This window comes from Magnolia sinica, chromosome 16 (assembly GCF_029962835.1).
Source record: "Magnolia sinica isolate HGM2019 chromosome 16, MsV1, whole genome shotgun sequence".
Classification (NCBI taxonomy): Eukaryota; Viridiplantae; Streptophyta; class Magnoliopsida; order Magnoliales; family Magnoliaceae; genus Magnolia; species Magnolia sinica.
In genome coordinates this window covers 53208315-53229736 of record NC_080588.1, presented here as the reverse complement: position 1 = coordinate 53229736, position 21422 = coordinate 53208315, and the positions used below count along the sequence as shown (strand labels likewise).

Genomic DNA, 21422 nt, shown 5'->3' with positions numbered 1-21422 from the left:
GTAGAGCATGACGAACCACCCAATGAATGACTTTAGAACTTGGTTCATCAACCTCATGAAGGTACTAGGTGCATTCAAAAGAACGAAAGACATGACCATCCACTCATACAAACCTTAGTCTTAAAAGTTGTCTTTCACTCATCACCCAACCGTACTCGAATTTGATGCTAGCCGCCCCTTAAATCTAATTTAGAAAGTAATTTTGCACCCTCAAGCATGTTCAATATATCGTCCAGCCGTGGTATTGAAAATCTGTACTTTATGGTAATCTTATTAATCGCTCGGCTGTCGACATATATGCGCCAACTCCCATCTTTCTTAGGAATTAATAGAGCAAGTACGGTGCATGGATGCATGCTTTCTCGAATAAGACCCTTAAGGATCAGTTCCTCCACTTGCCATTGCATAATATCAAACTCCTTCGGACTCATCCGATAATGAGGATGATTGGGTAAGTTGGACCTATGGACAAGGTCAATATGGTGCTGAATATCTCGCATGGGAAGTAATCGATCGGGAAGATCATCGGACTAAATTTCTTTGAATTAATGTAGTAAGGGTTTTAGTTTCTCTAAGGATGATAGTGGGACCAAGTTCTTTCCCCTTTACAATTAAAGCATAGGCCTGTCATGTTTTTTTAGATTCCTACATGAAGTCCTCTATGTTTAAGAGAAAATGGCCCCCCACTTTAGAAGTTTTAGGTGGCTCCTCTAAATCCATAAGGGCTAATATGGTTTTTCAGCTGTCCTTGACGAAAAAAACACATTATCTCTCCCTTTATGAGTGACGTCACGATCGTATTGCCATGGTTGACCGAGTAGTATGTAATATGCTTTCATGTCAACAACATTGCATACTACTTTGTCTTTATAATGTTTGACAATTGAAAATTATATGGTGCACTGTTCAGTTACCTTTGTCTCGTTGACCTTCTTAATCCAATCGATCGTTTATAGGGAGGGATCGATGATGGTCTGTCTTTAATTACAAATTTTTCACTATGACCTTAGAGATGATGTTCTTGCTGCTCCCATTGTCGATGATCACATCACAGACTTTTCGATTTACCGTACACCTAGTTCGGAAGATGTTATGTCGTTGTGTGTGTACCTCTTTCCTTGGCGCATACAATAGTCGCCTTACAACGAGCGACTCGCCATGATCCTATTGAACCCAACATGTTTCATCCGCCTCGTCCTTTGTGGCATGCTCCACTTCCTCAATATATGGGTCTTCGTCAATATTTCAGAACTACCATCATTGATGATGAGGTTCACCACTTGTCGGTAAGAAAACGTATTTGATAGGTGACTCGGTTGGCCACAACGATAGCAATGGTCGGGTCTTAACCAACCATAGGAGCTTAGGATCCTGCTTGGACCAGCGACAGTCGATACTCCCCTTTGGAGCCTAACTTGCCCACTTCCCTGATATCGGTTCGTGAGTATAAAAGGTTGAGTGCACGCTCCTACATGTTCTTTTCCTTTGGATTGTAAAGCTCCTTAGGACGGACCTACCGTAGCGACCCTAGTGATATGATAGGTCCGTATGTTGGGACGTTCAAGCTAGGCTTCTTCTTGGGTAGCTTGCTTGATTGCATCATTCATCATCAAAACGGACTACATCTAGACCCTATCATAATCGTCATACGCAACCCACCATTGAATCAGGTGACTTGTTGCAATTCAGTCTCGACCAAATCGCTACGTGCCGCCAACCGGTAGATTTCTTCTACGTGGTCTCTCACCAACCAACTACCCTACTGATAATTTTTGTATTGTTAGAATAATACCTGATCATAGTCGCTAGGGAAGAATCATGCGCGTAGTACCTACTTCATCCTCTGCCATGTGCAGATTGGTGCTTTATCTGCCTCGTCCGTACGAGTTTTAGTTGCTCCCACTAAGCTGAAGCTCCGCCCTTCAACTTGTATGTCATAAGCTTAACCTTCTTTACTTCAAGGATGTCCATATAGTCAAAGAATCACTCAACTTCAGAAAGTCAATCGAAAAAATTCTCAATGTGAACTTGGCCATTGAAGCTAAGAATATCGACCCTCATCTTGAACTTTCAATCTGTCTAATCCACTTAATCACCACCTTGTCCGAGATATTTGAGGGCCATGTCATCGCCCTCCTCCTCTCTGGATCCCCCTTCCTCAGTAATGATCATTTAATGCATCGCCGACACCATCCTGTGATTAGGGTGATAACGAGTTCCAGCACCTGCTGGTGGCGGATCACTACCATAAACATGGAGTTTCCCTATGGTCTCCATCATGCGGTCAATGGTAGCCTGCAGCCCTTGCATGACTTGCCGATTCTCTCACTACGCTGCTTCGAAAGCTGTCGTCGTTAAAGCTAAATTTCCTGTAACACCATCCATGGGATTATTGCCTGACCCGTCCTTAGAAGCCATTGATCCGAGAAGAAAGCCTCGCTTTGATACCAAACTGATGCAGGGATGGACATGATGAGGTCGAGTATCGTCTTCATCAGGGGATAACTATTCTGAATCCGCAGAATTTCTCTGGACTCCTCACAAAGATACCTCAAATCCATAAGGGAAATAAGAAAATAGAAATAATTTTAGAAATTCGTAATAATTGATTGATGATTAAAAATGAGCTTACTACCTCTTAAATGGTAACATAAACCCTAGGAAGAAGTTTCAAAATCATACTACAACTAAAACTCCGAAAAATCATGACTTACTATAAATAGTAAACTTACTATTTATAGACGGTTGTGATTTCTACTAGTCATCACGATTTTTGGCCAAAATAGTGTCCTATTTGGCTCAACCATGTGATTCTCTTAATTATTCTAAGAACTTTTTATGTTGGACGCAACTCCTAAAGTCCAATGGATGAAGAGTTATAATTAAACTAAAACCTATTATAAAAAATAAAACCAAAATTAAAACCGAAATTCAATCATTGATCTAATGAAATTTGGCAAATTACATAGTGGGTTGGGTGGCTAAAGTAGCTTGTCTTACCCCAAAATCATATATGGCATGTTGGATAACTAATCCCGGTTTGCGAGATATGCCCGTTTTAAGCTTCGGACAGTCCGGATCACTTTCACCTTTGATCGGGCCTTTTCTGGTCCATCTTGGCCATCAAACTGTCTGCGACCCGCTCTACATCCCGGTGACCCATACACAAAGATATACTTTTGCTTGGAATTATGTGAGGCCCTTAAAGATGTACATGACACATCCACTCGGTCCATCTGTTTTGAAAGCAACAGACGGAATAGAAATATTTTCCCTTGACACTTTCTTGAAGTTGACCAGGATGTAATTTATATGTAGGCACAAATATCATCTTATGCAGAATGTTTATCACCTCAGGCGTTCTATATCTACTTTCATTTCATGTGGCATGGCTCACATGAGTTTTGGATCAACCTTATTTTTAGATTTCTCTCTCATTGTAGCCTTGCAAAACAGATGGATGCCTGGGTGTCAAGCAATATGCTTCCATCGAATACCGACCTCTATCGGAAGCCGATTGCCTACTGAATAGGTTGAGTAAACCCTCTGGGGCCACCATGGTTTATGTATTTTATTAAATTTGCCCAACCATCTTATCAGATAATTTATGATTTATGTATTTTATTAAATTTGGCCATCCATCTTACCGGATAATTTTAGCTCTTGAGTTTAAAAATGAAGCATATCCAAACTCTTGAGTGAAGGCTATCAGAACTTGGTGACGTTAGCGAGTAGCTAATCCGCGTCGGTTAATTGGTAGGAAATCCGCATGCTTCCCACGTCACGTAAACCGAGTCCATATTACCAGCTATAAAGTCAAGCATTACTGTCCCTTCACTTCACGAAAAAAATTAAAAATGGATATCTTCTTATCAATTTTAGCTCTCATTTTCTTCTTCGTCTTCTTCTCAATTTCCAAGCGCTTACTCCAGAGTCACAAGAACCTTCCACCATCACCTCCTTCCCTCCCCATCCTCGGCCATCTCCATCTCCTCAAGAAACCCCTCCACCGCTCTCTCTCAACCCTCTCAAACCGCTACGGCCCCATCCTCTCCCTTCGTTTCGGCTCCCGCCCCGTCCTCGTCATTTCCTCCGCTTCCTTGGCTGAGGAATGCCTCTCCAAGAACGATATCATCTTCGCCAACCGCCCCCGCCTCCTTGCCGGCAAGCACATCGGTTACAACTACTCCGCCATTGGGTTTGCTTCCTACAGCCCCCACTGGCGCAACCTCCGCCGCATCGCCACCGTCGAGATCCTCTCCTCGAATCGCATCCAGATGTTCTCTGCCGTCCGAATCCAGGAGGTACGGTCCCTAGTGAAAGACCTGTTCCGGGATTCGGAATCGGGGAAATCAGTGGTGGAATTGAAGTCGAAATTCTCGGAGCTGACTTTCAATGTGATGATGGGGATGATCGCTGGGAAGCGGTATTACGGGGATAATGTGGTTGATTTGAAGGAGGCGAAGTGGTTTCGGGAGATTGTGAAGGAAGCGATGGTGTTGAGCGAAGCGTCGAATTTTGGGGATTTCGTGCCAGTTTTGGGTTGGATGGATTTGGGAGGGGTGGAGAAGAGGATGGTGAGAATGGCTAAAGATAGAAATGAGTTATTTCAGGCTCTGATCAACGAGCATCAAAGGAAGAAGAAGAAGGTCGATTTCTCTTCCTCAATGGAAGTAGAAATTGATGAGGAAAAGAAGAAGAAGAAGAAGACGTTCATAGATGTTCTGCTGTCGTTGCAAGAAACAGAGCCTGAGTACTACACTGATCAGATCATCAAAGGGTTGCTATCGGTAACACTCGCATCTCTCTCAACAAAAAATCCGTTTGTCTCCGTACTTAGTGATCCAGACCGTTCGTTAATCTGACGTCCCTCCATGGGCTATGTGGGAAGGCTCTCACTTGTTGGAGATCTCTCCGTCCATGTAATGGTGAATTTCACACTCGCATTTATATGGACCGAGTGATTTTTGAGATTTGTGACCCGTGCATGCTTTTAGACTCTGATCGGCCTTTCAGTCTCCAGTGGAGTTCGAGTCGGGAATGCATAGGTCCAACTCCCCAATTCATGGTGACTGGAGGTGACTCATAGTATCGAACCGTTCAGTGAGTACTGAGTCTGAGTCAACTCAAACTAGTCGAATTAGACTGGGGAAACGGCTTGGATCGTCATGTGGTGGGGCAGATGTGGAGATCACCTGACCACGTCCTGATGTGGTCACACATGATTTTAGCTGGTTCGGTCTTCACTAGGAATACTTCTGTGGGCTGAGTTGGAGGTGACTTGCGCCCACCTCGCACTTTCAATCCTGACTTCACCACCAAAAACACGGTAACTCGACGGCCAAAAACCGTGGGAAAACTACTAAATGACCACCAGCTTTGATCATTTTTTTGGTAATGCTTGTATGTCTAATCAAATGGGGTCCTAGTTCGAGTCTTGAGTCAACTCAATAATTCACATGGGACCTTGGAATAGGGAGTTCGAGTCTGAGTTAACTCAACAGTTGAAATCCGTTGCCGATATTTCGATCTATGCAATACACGCAACATTTGGAATTTACACAATTAAAAATATTGGCAATATTAATACATTGGCGATACTTAGCTATACATTGTTGATACCTGAAATTTTGATACCGCTGGTGTTATCGATTTCGCTACCGGTGTTATCGGTATCTCCAAGCTGGAGATAATGATAATATCTAGGATATTTTGATAATATTGGAGATAATTCAAACAATGATTAAGGGTATATGATAGGCAGCTAGGGGTTTGTTTTTCTTCCTCTTGGCCAGTCCGAATTGGCTATTGTATAATCCCTTCTCTTTAATGAATTATAATTATAGAAAAAAGAAGTAGTGATACATAGAACATTAACATAGTCTAAAACTGGGTTAGTTATAACACCATGTTAATTTAGAGGTTTTAGATGCGATTTCTCTCTTTCTCTCTCTCTAATCTATTCTTTAGCTAGCAAGATTTACGCTGAGCATGAGTGGGCACACTTAATAGAAACAAAACACAGTGAGCCCCACAGTGAACGGCTGTTGCAACCACAAGGCAACACTCTTCCTTCAGAAAGTTATGAGAAGTTGCAAACAGGTCTCTCCCTCATTATCACTAAAAAGAAAATAAAAATAAAAATAACAATGAGAAAAATAGAAAATATGTAGATTCCGATCTTAAGAGTCAGATCAGTCCATTAGTCAGGTGGCCACAAATAATTGAATAAGTGTACTATTATGAATAAAAAACTGGCCAATGTTTTCTAACCGGTCCAGTTATTTTTAATATAACAGCAAACCTAGTGAGTGGACCACCTTTATCTTTGGACAATAGCATCTATATTATGACGTCAACATGATGGATGGCTTGGATATTTCAACAGTGCCATGATGGCATAGGTGGTGGCGTGTAAATTAGCTGACTTGTATACACTTGTGGGCTTAGTAAATTTCATTGAAGATTCTAATTTCATTCTTTAAAATATCTTAAGAAGTTTTTATATTTAATTTATGCATTTTTAAGGACCTATCTGGAAAGGTAAACTAGAGAAATGCAATGGAAAGCAAAAATGTAACATAAGTAGGAGGTAGCTGACACGAGTATAAGCAAATTCTTTGCACCTGTTTGTTTTGCAATAGAAAAGTATTTAAAAGTGCTTTTCATCAAATTCCCCTCTAAGATTGTCATTTAAGATGTTGTTGCGTAGCACGCCAACAACGCAGTGAACCGAGATCCAATCTCAAGTCTCACCCACAAACGATAAACAAGAAGAAATATAGACTAGAAAAGAATCAAAGCAAAGCAAACAAACCACAAGACAAAATATATATGAAAAAACTCCAAACTAGGGTAAAAAACTACGGATGCAAACTTCCACTATGAAGAAAACGAAGATTACAAAGCAATATACTAACCTCTCCCTTGGAAGTACAGAGAAAATCCCTTGCCCATACCTTAGAAATATTTTTCAATATTCACCTTAACCCTAGAATAGCCCTAGAGACTTCAATTTATAGTTTTGACAACTTTTCTTTCACACCCTTATGAAAGGTGACTCAATTTTCCGCAGTCCGCATCAGATTCGGAAATGAATTTACGTAACCACGACCGGTCGAGTAGACTGCATGACCGGTCGAGTGGACCCCACGACCGATCGAGCATAGGCCACGACCGATTGAGCACCTCAAACCCAAAAACTAATGCTTGCTGAACTTTGAGTCGAGCCAGTCCACGACTGGTTGAATAGGGTCCACGACCGGTCGAGCAGGGGCTACGATAGGTCGTGCAGCCCCCAGATGTGGCTCCATATCTCAACAATCTCCCACTTGGAGACACATCGCCATAAACCTCCGTCTTCTACATCCGGAGTGCACCACCTCCCCATCTTCAAGCCTGGAGACCAATCAAAGCTGAACAGAGCTTCAGTTTCTCCCGTGTGACCGCCTTGGTCAGCATATCCGCAGAATTCTCACTTGTATGAATCTTCGCCAGAGCAATCGATCCATCTTCCAGTAATGAACGTATGAAGTGATATCTGATGACAATATGCTTGGTCCTTGAATGAAAGGCTGAATTCTTAGCTAAGTGTATTGCACTCTGACTGTCACTGTACAACTTATAATCTACTTGCTTCTTACCCAACTCTTCCATGAAACCTTGCATCCACACTATCTCCTTGCATGCTTCTGTAGTTGCAACATATTCTGTTTCTGTTGTACTGATAGATACTATCTTTTGTAACTGAGAGACCCAACTGACTGCAGCACTACCCAGAGTAAAGACATAACTTGTAGTGCTTCTTCTGCTGTCGATGTCTCCTGCCAAATCTGAATCTACGTAGCCTTTCAGCTTGATTTTCGATCCACCATAGCACAACCCTACATCCTTAGTACCTACCAGGTATCTAAAGATCCACTTCATAGCTTCCCAATGTTCCTTTCCGGGGTTGTTCATGAACCTGCTAACAACTCCCACTGCTTGAGCAATGTCTGGCCTCATGCTCACCATAGCATACATGAGACTCCCAATAGCTGACGCGTATGGGACTTTAGCCATGTAATCCCATTCCTCCTGCGTCTTTACACCTTACTCCTTAGATAGCTTGAAGTGGTTGGCTAATGGAGTGCTAACCGGCTTAGCACCTCCCATATTGAATTTATCAAGTACCTTGGCTATGTACTCTGCCTGTGACAAAATTAATTTCTCATTTTTCCTATCACGCTTTATCCTCATGCTTAGGATTTGTTTTGCAGCTCCTAAATCCTTCATGGAAAATTCTTTAGACAATTGTCTTTTGAGATCTGAGATATCCTTCATGTTTGAACCAGCCACAAGCATATCATCAACGTACAGAAGAAGGATGATGTACGACGTATCAAACTTCTTCAAGTAACAACAGTGGTCTGCATGACATCTCCTAAAACTGTTTCCCGACATGAAACTGTCAAACTTCTTGTACTACTGCCTCGGGGCCTGCTTCAGGCCATATAAGCTTTTCTTCAGTCTGCACACTTTGTCTCCTTTCCTGGTACCACGTATCCTGTCGACTGATGCATATATATCTCTTCTTCAAGGTCCCCATAAAGAAAGGTTGTCTTAACATCTAGCTGCTCTAGATGTAAGTCCTCTATAGTCACTATACTCAAGACCATACGAATCGTAGACATTTTCACCACAGGTAAAAATATTTCAGTGAAATCGATACCTACCTTTTGTTGAAACCCTTTCACAACCAGTCTAGCCTTGTACCATTTCGAACTATCATGCTCCTCATTCAGTTTGTAAACCCACTTGTTATGAAGAGCTTTCTTACCCTTAGGTAGAGTGACTAGCTCCCATGTACGATTGGACTCAAGAGAGTCCATCTCCTCATCTATGGCCTGGTCCCACTTAACCCGTGTATCTGACTGTAACAACTCTTCAAAACACTCTGGCTCACCATTATTTGTCAGCAGTAGATAATGTAAAGAGCGTGAGTATCGGACAGTGGGTCTCCTCTACCGAGTAGACCTCCTTACAACCGGTGTATGCGGCTCTGCCTCATAATGCTCCGGTGCATGATTATCTTGTGGCGCTGTAACACTCGTGTCTAGTAACTCTTCCATCTCTACGAATTTTTTCTCCTCGGCCTTATTTTCCTGCACACTGTCCTTATGCATCACTTTTTCATTGAAGACTACGTCCTTGCTTCTGATGATTTTTCTGTTTTCTGCATCCCAAAACCTATAGCCAAAATCATGCTGCCCATAGCCTATAAACGTGCATCTCCTGGACTTCGCATCTAGCTTATTTTTGTGCTCTACATCAATGTGAACATATGAAGTGCAACTAAAAGATGTGCAAGGTTCACTTCTTTCCCAGTCCACGCTTCTTCTAGTAGTCCACCATCCAATGATGCTTTGATGAGATATGCAGCAGTATTCACACCATCTGCCAGAAGAGTTTTAGGCAACCCTGCATGTAACCTCATGCTCCTGGTGCACTTAAGGATAGTCCTGTTAATGCGCTCAGCCACACCTAGGGGTGCACATCTAACCGTTGGAGCCGTGTAACCGGACCGAAACCGTTGGATCGGTCCGGTTTGGTCCGGTTCTAGGGTGCTAACGGTCCGGTTCCGAATCCCAAATTTTCTGAACCGTTAATTACGGATCGGTTGCTGTTTAGGGTCCTATAGAACCAAACCGCGGATCGGTTCCTGTTTAGGGTCCTATAAAACCGAACCGAATTGTTGATCTGAACCGTTAACTGAACCGTTGATCCGAACTGTAGATCCAAACCGTAGAACCAATCCATTGTATAGATTTTAATTTTCCTAGTTTCATTATCCAATTATATGGTTTGTTCTGCAACAGGAAGGATGGGCTGCCAGACTATTATCATGAATGAGATGGGTTTCTTCTAATCAACACAATCTGTAACTAAAGAAACTGCAATCAATTAGGTGTATTTTGGTTCAAGTTTTTAGAAAATGGACCGTTGTGATACGTCAGGGTTTGTTAGCGGAGGAGGGACATATTCCTTAAAAAACCTTGTGATCTAGTTTTGTTCTTGCTTTCCTAATGCCAGAAGTCAAGGTGGCTGGTTTTTACATCAAGACGCGGTTTATATAAGAGGGTCCTCTTTTCAACCAATTGTACACCATGGAAAACAGGTTTCAACGCTTTGGTTTTGCAACCAATCACTCTTCAAATGCATTTGAAAATCTTAGCAGAGTTGCTCGAGTTGGTGCTGATTACTGCATGGATACCATTTTGCGACTTGATTCCCTTGTTGCCTCTGATTGGTGCTGATTACTACATGGAACTGTGAATCCGATCCAGGACCGAACCATTCTTCACGGTCCGGTTCTGGTTCGGTTCTAGGGGGCTAACAGTCTGGTTCCCATTCCAATAATCGCAGAACTGTTAGGATCGGTTCGGTTCCGGTTTCACCCCAAAACCGGACCGAACCGACCCGTGTGCACCCCTAGCCACACCATTCTGTTGCGATGTCCCTGGAATCGTTTTCTAATATTTGATTCCATTTGCTGCACAATACTCCTCAAATCTCTTATCACAGTACTCTCCCACATTATCAGATCTAAGACATTTTACTGTTTTACCTGTCTCGTTTTCTACCATAACTTTCCACTTCTTAAATATATCAAATACATCAGATTTATGTTTTAAGAAATAGACCCACAGTTTTCCACTAGTATCATTAATAAAGTAAACAAAATAATGTGAGCCACCAAGAGATAATACCTATATCGGTCCCTACACATCAGTGTGTACAAGCTCCAACAGATGCGTCTTTGGAGCGCGTCCCGTTTTCTTGAAACTTACCCTCTTCTGCTTGCCATACACGCAGTCCTCGCAGAATTCCAAGTCAATAGACTTCAGCCCTGGTAGCTTCCTTTTTTACAATAACACTTTCATCCCTTTCTCACTCATATGTCCCAACCTCTAATGCCATAACTGCCCGTTCACTCCAGTTGATGTGACAATGAGTGAATTATACGATCCTTAAGTTATGTACAAAGTACCTTCTTGCCTCGAGATATCACCAAGGCACTTTTTGTGATATTCCAGGAATCATTGGTGAATGTCGTCACATATCCGGTATTGGCCAGCTGCCCCACTGAGATCCGATTCCTTCTCAAATTCGGTACATGTTTGATATCCTTCAATTTCAACGTCGTTTCGTCTTTCTGATTTATATAAACGTCTCTCTTTCCAACAATACTGTACAGCTCATCATCACCCTGGTAGACTCTTTCGAAGTCACTTGATACATAGTTACGTAAAACTTCCTTACACGAAGTGGCATGAAACGAAGCACCCGAGTCTATAACACAAAACTCATTCATCGCATCAAGAGATAAGATCAACGCCTCTGTGTCACTCTCTTCAGATAGATTTACTGAATCCTTCCTGCATTGAGAGCTTCCTTCTTTTTTCTTGAGTACCCTGCAATCACATTTCATGTGCCCTTTATTGTAGTAATGCCAACACCCGTCTTTGTCTTTCGGTCCCTTGGACTTCTTCCTCGATTTAGAACGCCCATGTTTATTGCCTCCTTTGTTCAACGATCTTCCTCTTCCTTCAACGTTTAGAGCATTCTCTGAATCCCCTGAAACTCTTGATGCCTTTCTTCTAAATTCTTCCCTGAGAATTAAATCGGCCACATCATCAAATTTCAACTTTGTCGACCCTGAGTAATTGCTCACAACAATCACCAAACCATCCCAACTGTCTGACAGACTAGACAAGATCAATAACGCCCTGACCTCATCCTCAAAAACAATGCCAACGGATTCCAACTGGCTCGTGACTATATTGAACTCGTTTAGATGTTCAACCACGCTCCCACCATCTGACATCTTCATGTTGAATAGCTGTTTCATAAGATGAACCTTGTTGGACGCTGAGGGTTTTTCATACATGGTGGCTAGGGCTTCCATTAATTCTTTTATAGTTTTCACCTTGGATATATTGAAGGCGACGCTCTTAGATAAAGAGAGTCAGATCATTCCTAAAGCCTTCCTATCCAGTAAAAACCATTCATCATCTGTCATCTTTTCTGGTTTCTTCTCTTTTTCTCATAGAGGAATATAGAAGTCCTTCTGATACAGATAATCCTCCATATGCATCTTCCAAAAGGTAAAGGTTGAACCATCAAACTTCTCAATTCTAGTTTTTACTTCTTCTGTCACGCTCCAGACTCGGTAACCGGACTCACAAGGAACTCGATGGCCAGTTCTGGCTGCGATAGCCTCCGTAGTACCCCATTCTTTGCTCCTAAGGCAGGTTCCGATCCTAGGATCCTACAAGGAGGATTTTCATAACAGTATAATCATTTCTGATGCGACATACCCAATATTTCAGCAAGTACATCTGAGAATAACAAAGGCACACATCGCAAAATCTACTTTAAATTTGAACTTTACAGTCATCCATAAGGTCCAAAAGGACATACATGAGATAAAAAGGAAAAGAGAGAAAGGTCGGCAACACTGGAGTCCTCAAATGCTCAGCTCTACTCCTCAATCTACTGCTACGACGCCTGCCTAGAATCTCCTACACACATCAATCGTGCATAAGCTTATAGAAGCTTAGAGGGTGGTGTATGTGTGTGATAATGGTGCACAGAAGAGTAGTAGGAGATACAAGGAGAGAAGCATGATCAATGAGAATATCACTAGCCTTACCCAGGCTTACCATGAATATGATGCAATGAGTACTGAACGCCATACCAAGGCAATGCATGAAGGGGCTTGTAGAGCCAATGCTAATGCGATGTAAGTAATGACAGTGCTCATATCCAAATCACAAGTCAAGTACATTTCCAATCATAAGGAAATCACCGGGGTCCATTACACTGCTGAATGACTGTCGCTCTACAGACCCCGCACAGTCAAAAGAGCATAAGAGACCTCACTACTCGCTTGTGAACAGCTAATTATTAGTAAGGCCTGACGGTAGCGGACCCATTTACGAGCTGGTCAGACTCAGCCTAGCAATGCCTCCTCACTCCAGATAGGTAAGGACACACCCCTATCCAACCCACTACATGACAGTGGGAGTCATGGCCTAATGGTATAAGGCCCTCGTGCGCTCATGTATTCTACCCGGTCAAGGCGTTAGAGCAGATCCTTAATACCATGGAAGTTTTGAAAATTTCACCTATGGGCATCCTATGCACTCGGTATGCTCAACTAATATTTTCGGTGTCCACATATACGGCTATTTACGAATATCTCTGTGGAGACAAGGCCCTGATGAAAGAAGGGCGGATATCCACATGCTATGCAAATGCTGGATGCATGAATCACACAATCACCCATGCATTAATCCCAAACATCCATCGTGCTCTAGAGGGGAAAACTCCACCCCTCAGGGAGATACCAACATATCCGACACAATGGCACAACCATGGTCAATCATACCTCAACCAAGCATACATATGATGCGTATGAGAGTGGGCCATGAAGATGACTAGGGGTGCCAATGAGGTGAAGATGAACTCTCTACCTAACTATGAAGGGTCTAGGTACTTAACTTATTCCTCATAAGGAATACAACCTCTAGTGGGGGCCCATTTACCTGGGGTAGCCCACGAGACTAAGGAGAATAATGATATGGGCCTAAATAGACGAAACGAGCCCAGCAAGGGACTATGGTGGGCTTTTAATCACTCATAAAAGCCCATGGACCTACCTTAGGGCCACCAATGTGGGCATTCAACCACAATTGGTCCTCAAGAGGTAACTCATCTCTAATTGATCACGGATCAAGGCCCAAAGCCCACGCAACATTAGAAATAAGAAGTGGGCAGTCATAATCATACTACACACACTCATGTTGGGCTTTAGAAAGGCGGCCCAGGGCCTACACAAAATATGGGTCCAAGGGAAATACACATAACCCAACCTATATATACCACTATAGGCCCATAGGGGAAAGGTTAGGCCCAACATAAAGGCCACTAATCCCTTACATTGTGGTGGCCTAGTGGGCAGCCCACTGCTCAAACCACATAGGCAAATGTCATGCTCTTAGTCAAGTAATATTGGGCCTATAACCTGGCCCAAGTATAAAGTTGATTTGGTGGGCAACCAAGGGTCCATCTACATGTGTAATCCGGCCCACTAGCCCAACACAATAATATGGTAAAAATGGACCAGGAGTTCAATGGGCCTATCCAGAAAGTTCTACCCAATTGGGCCTAAAAAGTTCAACAACTAGCTACATTCATGGACCCAATTGAATCCAATTGTGGTGGGCCTCAAAAGTGCATTTATTAAGCCTAATATTTAAGGGACTAAAGGTGTAAATTATTCCCTCTAATATCGTCACAATGTGATGGGATATATAACACATCTAGGTGGGCCCACAAGGCAGGTTGGAGGGCCAGCCAAGGCTGGACACCCCAGCTTGGGAGTCCCTGCCTAGTGGGCCACTCCCGGCCACACCACGGCCAGCTCAAATGTCTGTTGGGTTTGAAATTTTGTGGGGTGATATTTTCATGTGTGGGGTACACCCCCACAAAATTTCAAGATTTTTAGATTTTCTTAAGTATTTTAATTAATTTAAACAAAACAGTCTGTCCAGAAAAATTGGACAGACCTGGACGTCCCAACATGGTGGGCCAGTCCGGCCCCCGCCACAGTGTGCACAGGGGTCCACTATACCTGAAATTTGGTATATGGGTCCTACCATGAGTGTAACACAGCTCCACAAAATTTTAGAATTTTTTGACATATGTAAATATTTTAATTAATTTAAATAAAATAATTTGTCTAGTGTGAAGTATTGCTAGAATGTGATTGGCTTGAATTTGGGCTATCCAATGGGTGGGTTTTGGGCCTCCAAAATTCCTGAAATTTGGACCCAAGGTGCCTTATTAGGTATACAACTAGATGGAGTCTAGAAAAGTGGCTCACCATTATCAAAATAATTTATGAATTTTAGTTTACAACAGTCTACATTGCTGGATTGCACAGCAAAAAATCAGGCTGACCACCCCTCTTGGCCCAACCTTTTGGATAACCAAATGGAGTCAGATGGGGCTGAAATTTGGCATGCTTATAGGTGGGGTCCACACCTTTAAGAAACATATATTACATGAGACCAAACACCACTCCAAATGTCCAAAATTCTGGCCTCAAGATGACCTAAAAATCTGTTCAGACAGTTCTGGACAACAACATATAATTGAAAACAATAAATATAAACACTATTCAAAAGGGGATTTAATCTAAGAAAATCATAGTATGGACCACCCCAGTGGGCCCCACAAACATCCAGAATGTTCCCATTACAAAATACCCCTTACATGTGCCCCATATAGGTGGATTAGGGGGCTCTAACGTCCAAGGGTGGACTGTCATGGACGTCCACCCTTATGGATGGTCTGGATATTTGTGGTCCACAAGGTGGGCCACACACTCATGATAAGAAGTTTATCAACAAAGGAAAAATAAGGATTCAGCCACAAGGGAAGGGTCTCCACCACATTGAGGCCCTTCCCCTCATCACTCATGCACACACATTCCACTATCACAAGATATACAAGATCTACATGATCATAGGATTTCTACTTGAGATCTATAGTGGAGATGCAATCTCCACTAAGGATCAAGGGTTTAGATGACCTAAAGATCCCTGATCAAAGAGAAAAAAAGCTATGTAGGGGTCCATGAAGAATGACCCCTTGCATGGAACATGCATGCAAGTAAGATGGACTATGAGCCCCATTTATGAAATCTTGTGGGCCACCACCATCATTTGATGGGCCCCACAAGCTTCAACATGAAAGAAAAAGGGAATAACAAGTTAAAAAAATAAAAGAAATCTGAATTTACAATTACGTACACACCCACCTACAAAGTCTTAAAGCAAACACCTCTAAGATGGTCTTCAAGCTCCAAGGAAAGAGGTTTGATGGTCAAGATGCTAGACTAAGGGCTGGATTATGGGGTAGAAGGGAGGATGAAGGGCTGAAAAATTGGTGAAAAATTGCTGGAGAAGAAGAGAGAGAGAGAGAGAGAGAGAGAGAGGTAAAAAGAGAGAAAGGGGATTTCAAGGCAAGCAATCATCTCTCTCTTGCCTTGGATAAAGAAGAGCAATCATACCAATAGGGAGTTAGAAACAATGTTGTAGGGTTAGTAGGTTTTTTAGGTTAGTCGGTGGTGTTTTGAGAATGGGTGGTGTAGGGATAGGGCTTAGGTAGTGTGTGTGTAGTGTGTGTTGGAGATAGTGCCAAGAGATGGGACCTACCTAGAAATTTGTGTACACCACCCCTAGGTGGGCCACATGATCATGATCAAGGGCTAAGAAAATAAAATGCACACAACTTATGATCTACACGCTAGACGGACACACAAGACACGGCGTCGTAACCGCAACAACGAAACGGTCACAATGGCATAGGTCTCAACTCGATCCGAGTCGGGTCTTCATGACTAGACTTACGGATGACCGCAAATACTATCCAAGGGTCACGGGTCGTTGGGACTCGACCGGTAGGACCGCGGGACCAAGGTGGACGGAATGCATACTTACACACACATGCGAACTCGGGTCGGGTCTTACATCTTCTGTCATCGCTCCCAATAGAACTAAACCAATAGCTCTGATACCAGTTATTGTCCAGCATGCTAACAACGCAGTGAACTGAGATTCAATTTCAAGTCTCACCCACAAACGATAAACAAGAAGAAATATAGACTACAAAAGAATCAAAGCAAAGCAAACAAACCACAAGACAAGATATACGTGGAAAAACCCTAAACTAGGTTAAAAAAATCACGGATGCAAACTTTCACTATGAAGAAAACAAAGATTACAAGGCAATATACTAACCTCTCCCTTGGAAGTACAGAGAAAATCCCTTGCCCACACCTTAGAAATATTTTTCAATATTCACCTTAACCCTAGAATAACCCTAGGGACCCCAATTTATAGTTTTGGCAACTTCCCTTTCGCACCCTTGCGAAATTTGACTCAATTTTCCGCAGTCCGCATCAGATTCGGAAACGAATCTGCGTAACCACGACTGGTCGAGCAAACCTCATGACCGGTCGAGTGGACCTCATGACCGGTCGAGCATGGGTCACGACCGGTCGAGCACCTCGGACCTAAAAACTGATGCTCGCTGGACTTTGAGTCGAGCCAGTCCACGACTGGTCGAGCAGGGTCCACGACCGCTCGAGCAGGGGCCACGACTGGTCGTGCGGCCCCCAGATGTGGCTCCACATCTCAACAGAAGTCACATTAGAAGTAAACTCTTTCCATCACTTTATAGTATAAACTCTTTCCATTATTTCAGAGTATAAACATCTTATTGGCATAATTTGAATGAAAAGGTAAATAATTTTCTACAGCATCTTCCCATACAAGTGCAAAAATCTTATTAGAGTAATTTGAGTACTTCTAATTTACCTTCATTCCAAACAGGTCTTAAGTGTTCTAGAGGTGGGGAAATGCCATTGGACAGATTGGATGTCACACACACATGACAAGTTGGAACTTTCCACTGGTTGGATAGCAATTTAACTTCCAACTAGCTAGACATGAGCATTTCTTTTGATACATCTGCTCAAACTTTCTACTGGAAAGATCTCAGCTGTAGAAATAAGAAGATTAGAAGAGCAATGGATAAGGTGGTGCAAACTGACCATACATACACAAACACTTGAAATGAGTACATTACACAAGTATTTCAAAATACTTGCAAAACTTCCTTGATTGGAAGATTATGTATATAGAATATTTTCCTTTTTCTGTTGAATATGAACCAATGTTAATTGTATGCTCTCTTTTGTAACCATCTATTCGTTTGGACACCTATGGATGGTTGAGAAAATTTCCATCTCGGTGTTGGTGCATGGACGACTATCCAAAGTGAAGCCCAAATGTCAGTGGTTAGATCACTCCGCCATGTGGGCCTCACTGGTAAACTGAATCCAAATGCTCCCATACAAAAAATTGATTATTGTGTGACACCAACATTTGAATGCGTGTGATCAGGCACTACTGGCTGCCGGAACGGACACGTCAGCTCTAACCACGGAATGGGCCATGTCACTTCTACTGAATCATCCAGATGTGCTGGAGAAAGCTAAAGTTGAGCTGGACATGCATGTCGGACCTCGTTTGTTAGACGAATCGGATCTCGCCAAGCTTCCATACCTCCATTGCATCATCAACGAGACTCTCCGATTGTATCCGGTGGCCCCACTTCTAGTGCCTCATGAGTCATCTGAAGAGTCCATTGTTGGAGGTTTCAACGTGGCACGTGGCACGATGCTATTGGTCAATGTGTGGGCTATTCACAGAGATCCTGAGCTATGGGAAGACCCCACCGATTTCAAGCCAGAGCGGTTTCAAGGCCCACAAATAGCAAAGGAAAGCTTGAAGTTGATCCCATTTGGGCATGGAAGGAGGGCGTGTCCGGGTGCAAGCCTCGCGGTGCGGATGGTTGGCCTGGCATTGGGGACCTTGATCCAATGCTTTGAGTGGGAACGAGTGGGAGAGGAGAAGATAGACATGACTGAAGGGCCTGGGCTCACAATGCCTAAGGCCCAGCCTTTGAAGGCAGTGTACAAACCACGCCACACTATGTTCAACCTGCTTTCTCAGCTCTGAATGTCGTACATGGCTTTGAGTCCGTTTGGCATATGTTTGCTTTGGATGGTATAGCCTGGATATGGTCATTTCATAAAGATTACAGTTGTAATGACAATATATATCTCTTCTTCGGCAGCAAGGGTACTAATCGGCATTAGCCTATGTCAGATAAGGCCATATATTAATCACGCCACACACCCACCACTCTGATGTTGTACGCTTGTGTGTGATCTGATCCATCTACTAACTAGGGCTCCATCCAGAGTTAACGATTTGGATGGTTTGATTGTTGTGAAGCAATCAAATGTGTATATTTAAATTCCTGCGGACATGCCAAATGGTATAGAGCAGTGAACAACCGAACTGTTCATTTGGTGGATCCCACGGCTTAGGTGCCCCGGCCCAAAATAAGACTGGTTCAGTAATCTGGGGTGTCACGTTTGAATAAAACATTTGCATACTTGGGAGGAACTTCATTCAGTAGTTCATCGGTATTGTGTAAATAATCCAATTCCTAAAGCAGCCTTATTGTGTGGGCCGAGACACTCTACGCAATGGGTGCAATCTAGTTGGCGGCTTGGATCTAGCATATTTGCGCTAGATTGGATCGTGCACAGGTGCATGTGGTCTTTGCTATACAAATAGCATGGGAATATAAGAACTCCATAGGCATGTTTAGGCACGAGGTATATGAGATATTTATATATTTTTTATTTTTTGGAAAATAAAAATGACCAAACAGTTCAAAAGGACTTTTTTTTTTTTCTTTTTTCTTTTTTCTTTTTTTTTTTTTTAAATAACCTTTTATTGATGTAGAGCGGGTAGTGGACAGTTTCATGGCTCGATGGACCTGAAAAAGCCTGATCGGAGGCAAAGGTGATCTGGACCATCAGAACTTCAAACCAACGTATCTCACACACCAGAATGAGCTATCCGACGTACCATATATGATTTTAAGGTAGGACGAGCTACTTTAGCCACCCAACCCCACTATGTTGGGTTATGCATGCCGGATTTGCGAAATACCACCAGATCGATGGATGAATCCCTGTTTTAATTTCATTTTTACTATTTATAGTAAGTTTTAGTTTGATTATAACTCTTCGTCCGTTAGGCTTTAGGAGTTGCACCCAAAATGAAAAGTTCTTAGAAAAGTTAGGGAACATTATGGTGTCACCAAATAGGACACTTACTATTTTTGGCCGAAAACCATGCACACTAGTAGGAATCACGACGGTCTATAAATAGTAAAATAGTAAGTTTACTATTTATAGTAAATCATAATTTCTAGGAGTTTTAGTTGTAGTTTAATTCCGAAACTTCTTCCATGGCTTAGTATCCATATTTAAAGGGTTTTAAACTCGTTTAATCAATTCATCAATCAATTTACAAATTTTCTAGAGTTTTATTTATATTTTCTTACTTTTTTCCTCGCTGATTCAAGAAGTCTCTGTGGGGAGCCCAAAGAAGATTAGTGAATTCGAAGTATTTATCTTTAAGGAAGACGATGATCGACCTCATCACGTTCATCCCTACATCATTTGATATCAAAGTGAAGACTCCTCTCAGACCGATGACATACAACGAATGTATGTATCAAAATCCTGTGGATGGTGATCTAGGAGTACGTTATCTTTTGGAAAGAATGGAAGCTTTCCACTGAGAGAGTTGGTTAACCATGCAAGGTCTGCAGGCAACTCTTGACTGTCTTGCGAATATGCTAATTTTGCCCCGAGCTCAAGGTGATGCTCAACTGCTAGTGGTTGTTGTCCGACACAACCTGATTTCCATAGAGCACTACTAGTGGTGAATTATAGGGCTACACTAAATGATTCGAGTTCTAGCGATGAGGACTTTGATGAAGGTTTTACCCGACGACCACACCATGGAGGCGATCATCTAGATTGTGCCGAAAGAGACTATCAAGGTAAGGTCGAACTTATTAGTTTAACTTTTTATTACGCATAAAAGATTTCCTTGACTGACTAACCAATGTAGAAAGATATTTTGATTACATGGACGTGTCAGAGCATAAAATATGAAATTAGTGGCATTTAAATTAAAATATGATGCTTCTTATTGGTGGGAACAATTACAACTCTCACATGCCCCATAGAATAAGGCGCCCATCTCATCATGGCCACGGATGAGATGTAGGATCCCAGTCCTTTGTCACATTGTTCATGCACACACGTGTCTCAACTCACACTATTGATAGACCATACATTGTACCCTAGTGCACCCAACAACCCCACCCGAGTGATGTTTCCGAGATGACCTTGATACCTCTGTTATTTAGACCGCGTCATTGCCACGGTGAAAACCATGTGTCAATCCAATGATCCGATAGTGAGATACGACCCATGGAATTCACGATCAAAATTGCCTATCTTGCAACATGAGCAACCTTTATTGTGCTAGGCCCATTTGACTTGAGCTCATGTGGGCCTAAAGCCCACTTTTAGAACATAAGAATTATCACAAGATAAGACAATTACTACATGACAAATAAAGAGCTAGCACATATAAGACAAAATTGGATTCTACCCCAAAATCCATCATTATCTCTCTCCCTATGCTTTAGAAACTAATCATGGTCCATGTTCACCTCATCCTATATATGCATTCAAATGTCTTGTTTTGTGCCACATCACTTCAAATAACTATTTGCAATGCTCCACTTCATTATCCACTATGCATCACCTACAACCCACAACCTTTATTCATCAATTAGCCAATGCATGTCTAGATTTCTTCCATCTTAGCCAATGCATGCTTAGCACCATCTACCTCATCCATCCACTA

At 42.4% G+C, this 21422-nt stretch overlaps 1 protein-coding gene across 1 annotated transcript; it reads left to right on the top strand.

Moving 5' to 3' along the window:
- The first annotated feature begins 3840 nt into the window (after positions 1 to 3840).
- On the top strand, positions 3841 to 18756 carry LOC131228566 (cytochrome P450 81Q32-like). Its single transcript, XM_058224319.1, has 2 exons — positions 3841 to 4790; positions 18018 to 18756. The coding sequence occupies exons 1-2, from the start codon at positions 3858 to 3860 to the stop codon at positions 18633 to 18635; spliced, it is 1551 nt and encodes a 516-aa protein (XP_058080302.1). The 5' UTR covers positions 3841 to 3857; the 3' UTR covers positions 18636 to 18756.
- Positions 18757 to 21422: the final 2666 nt, after the last annotated feature.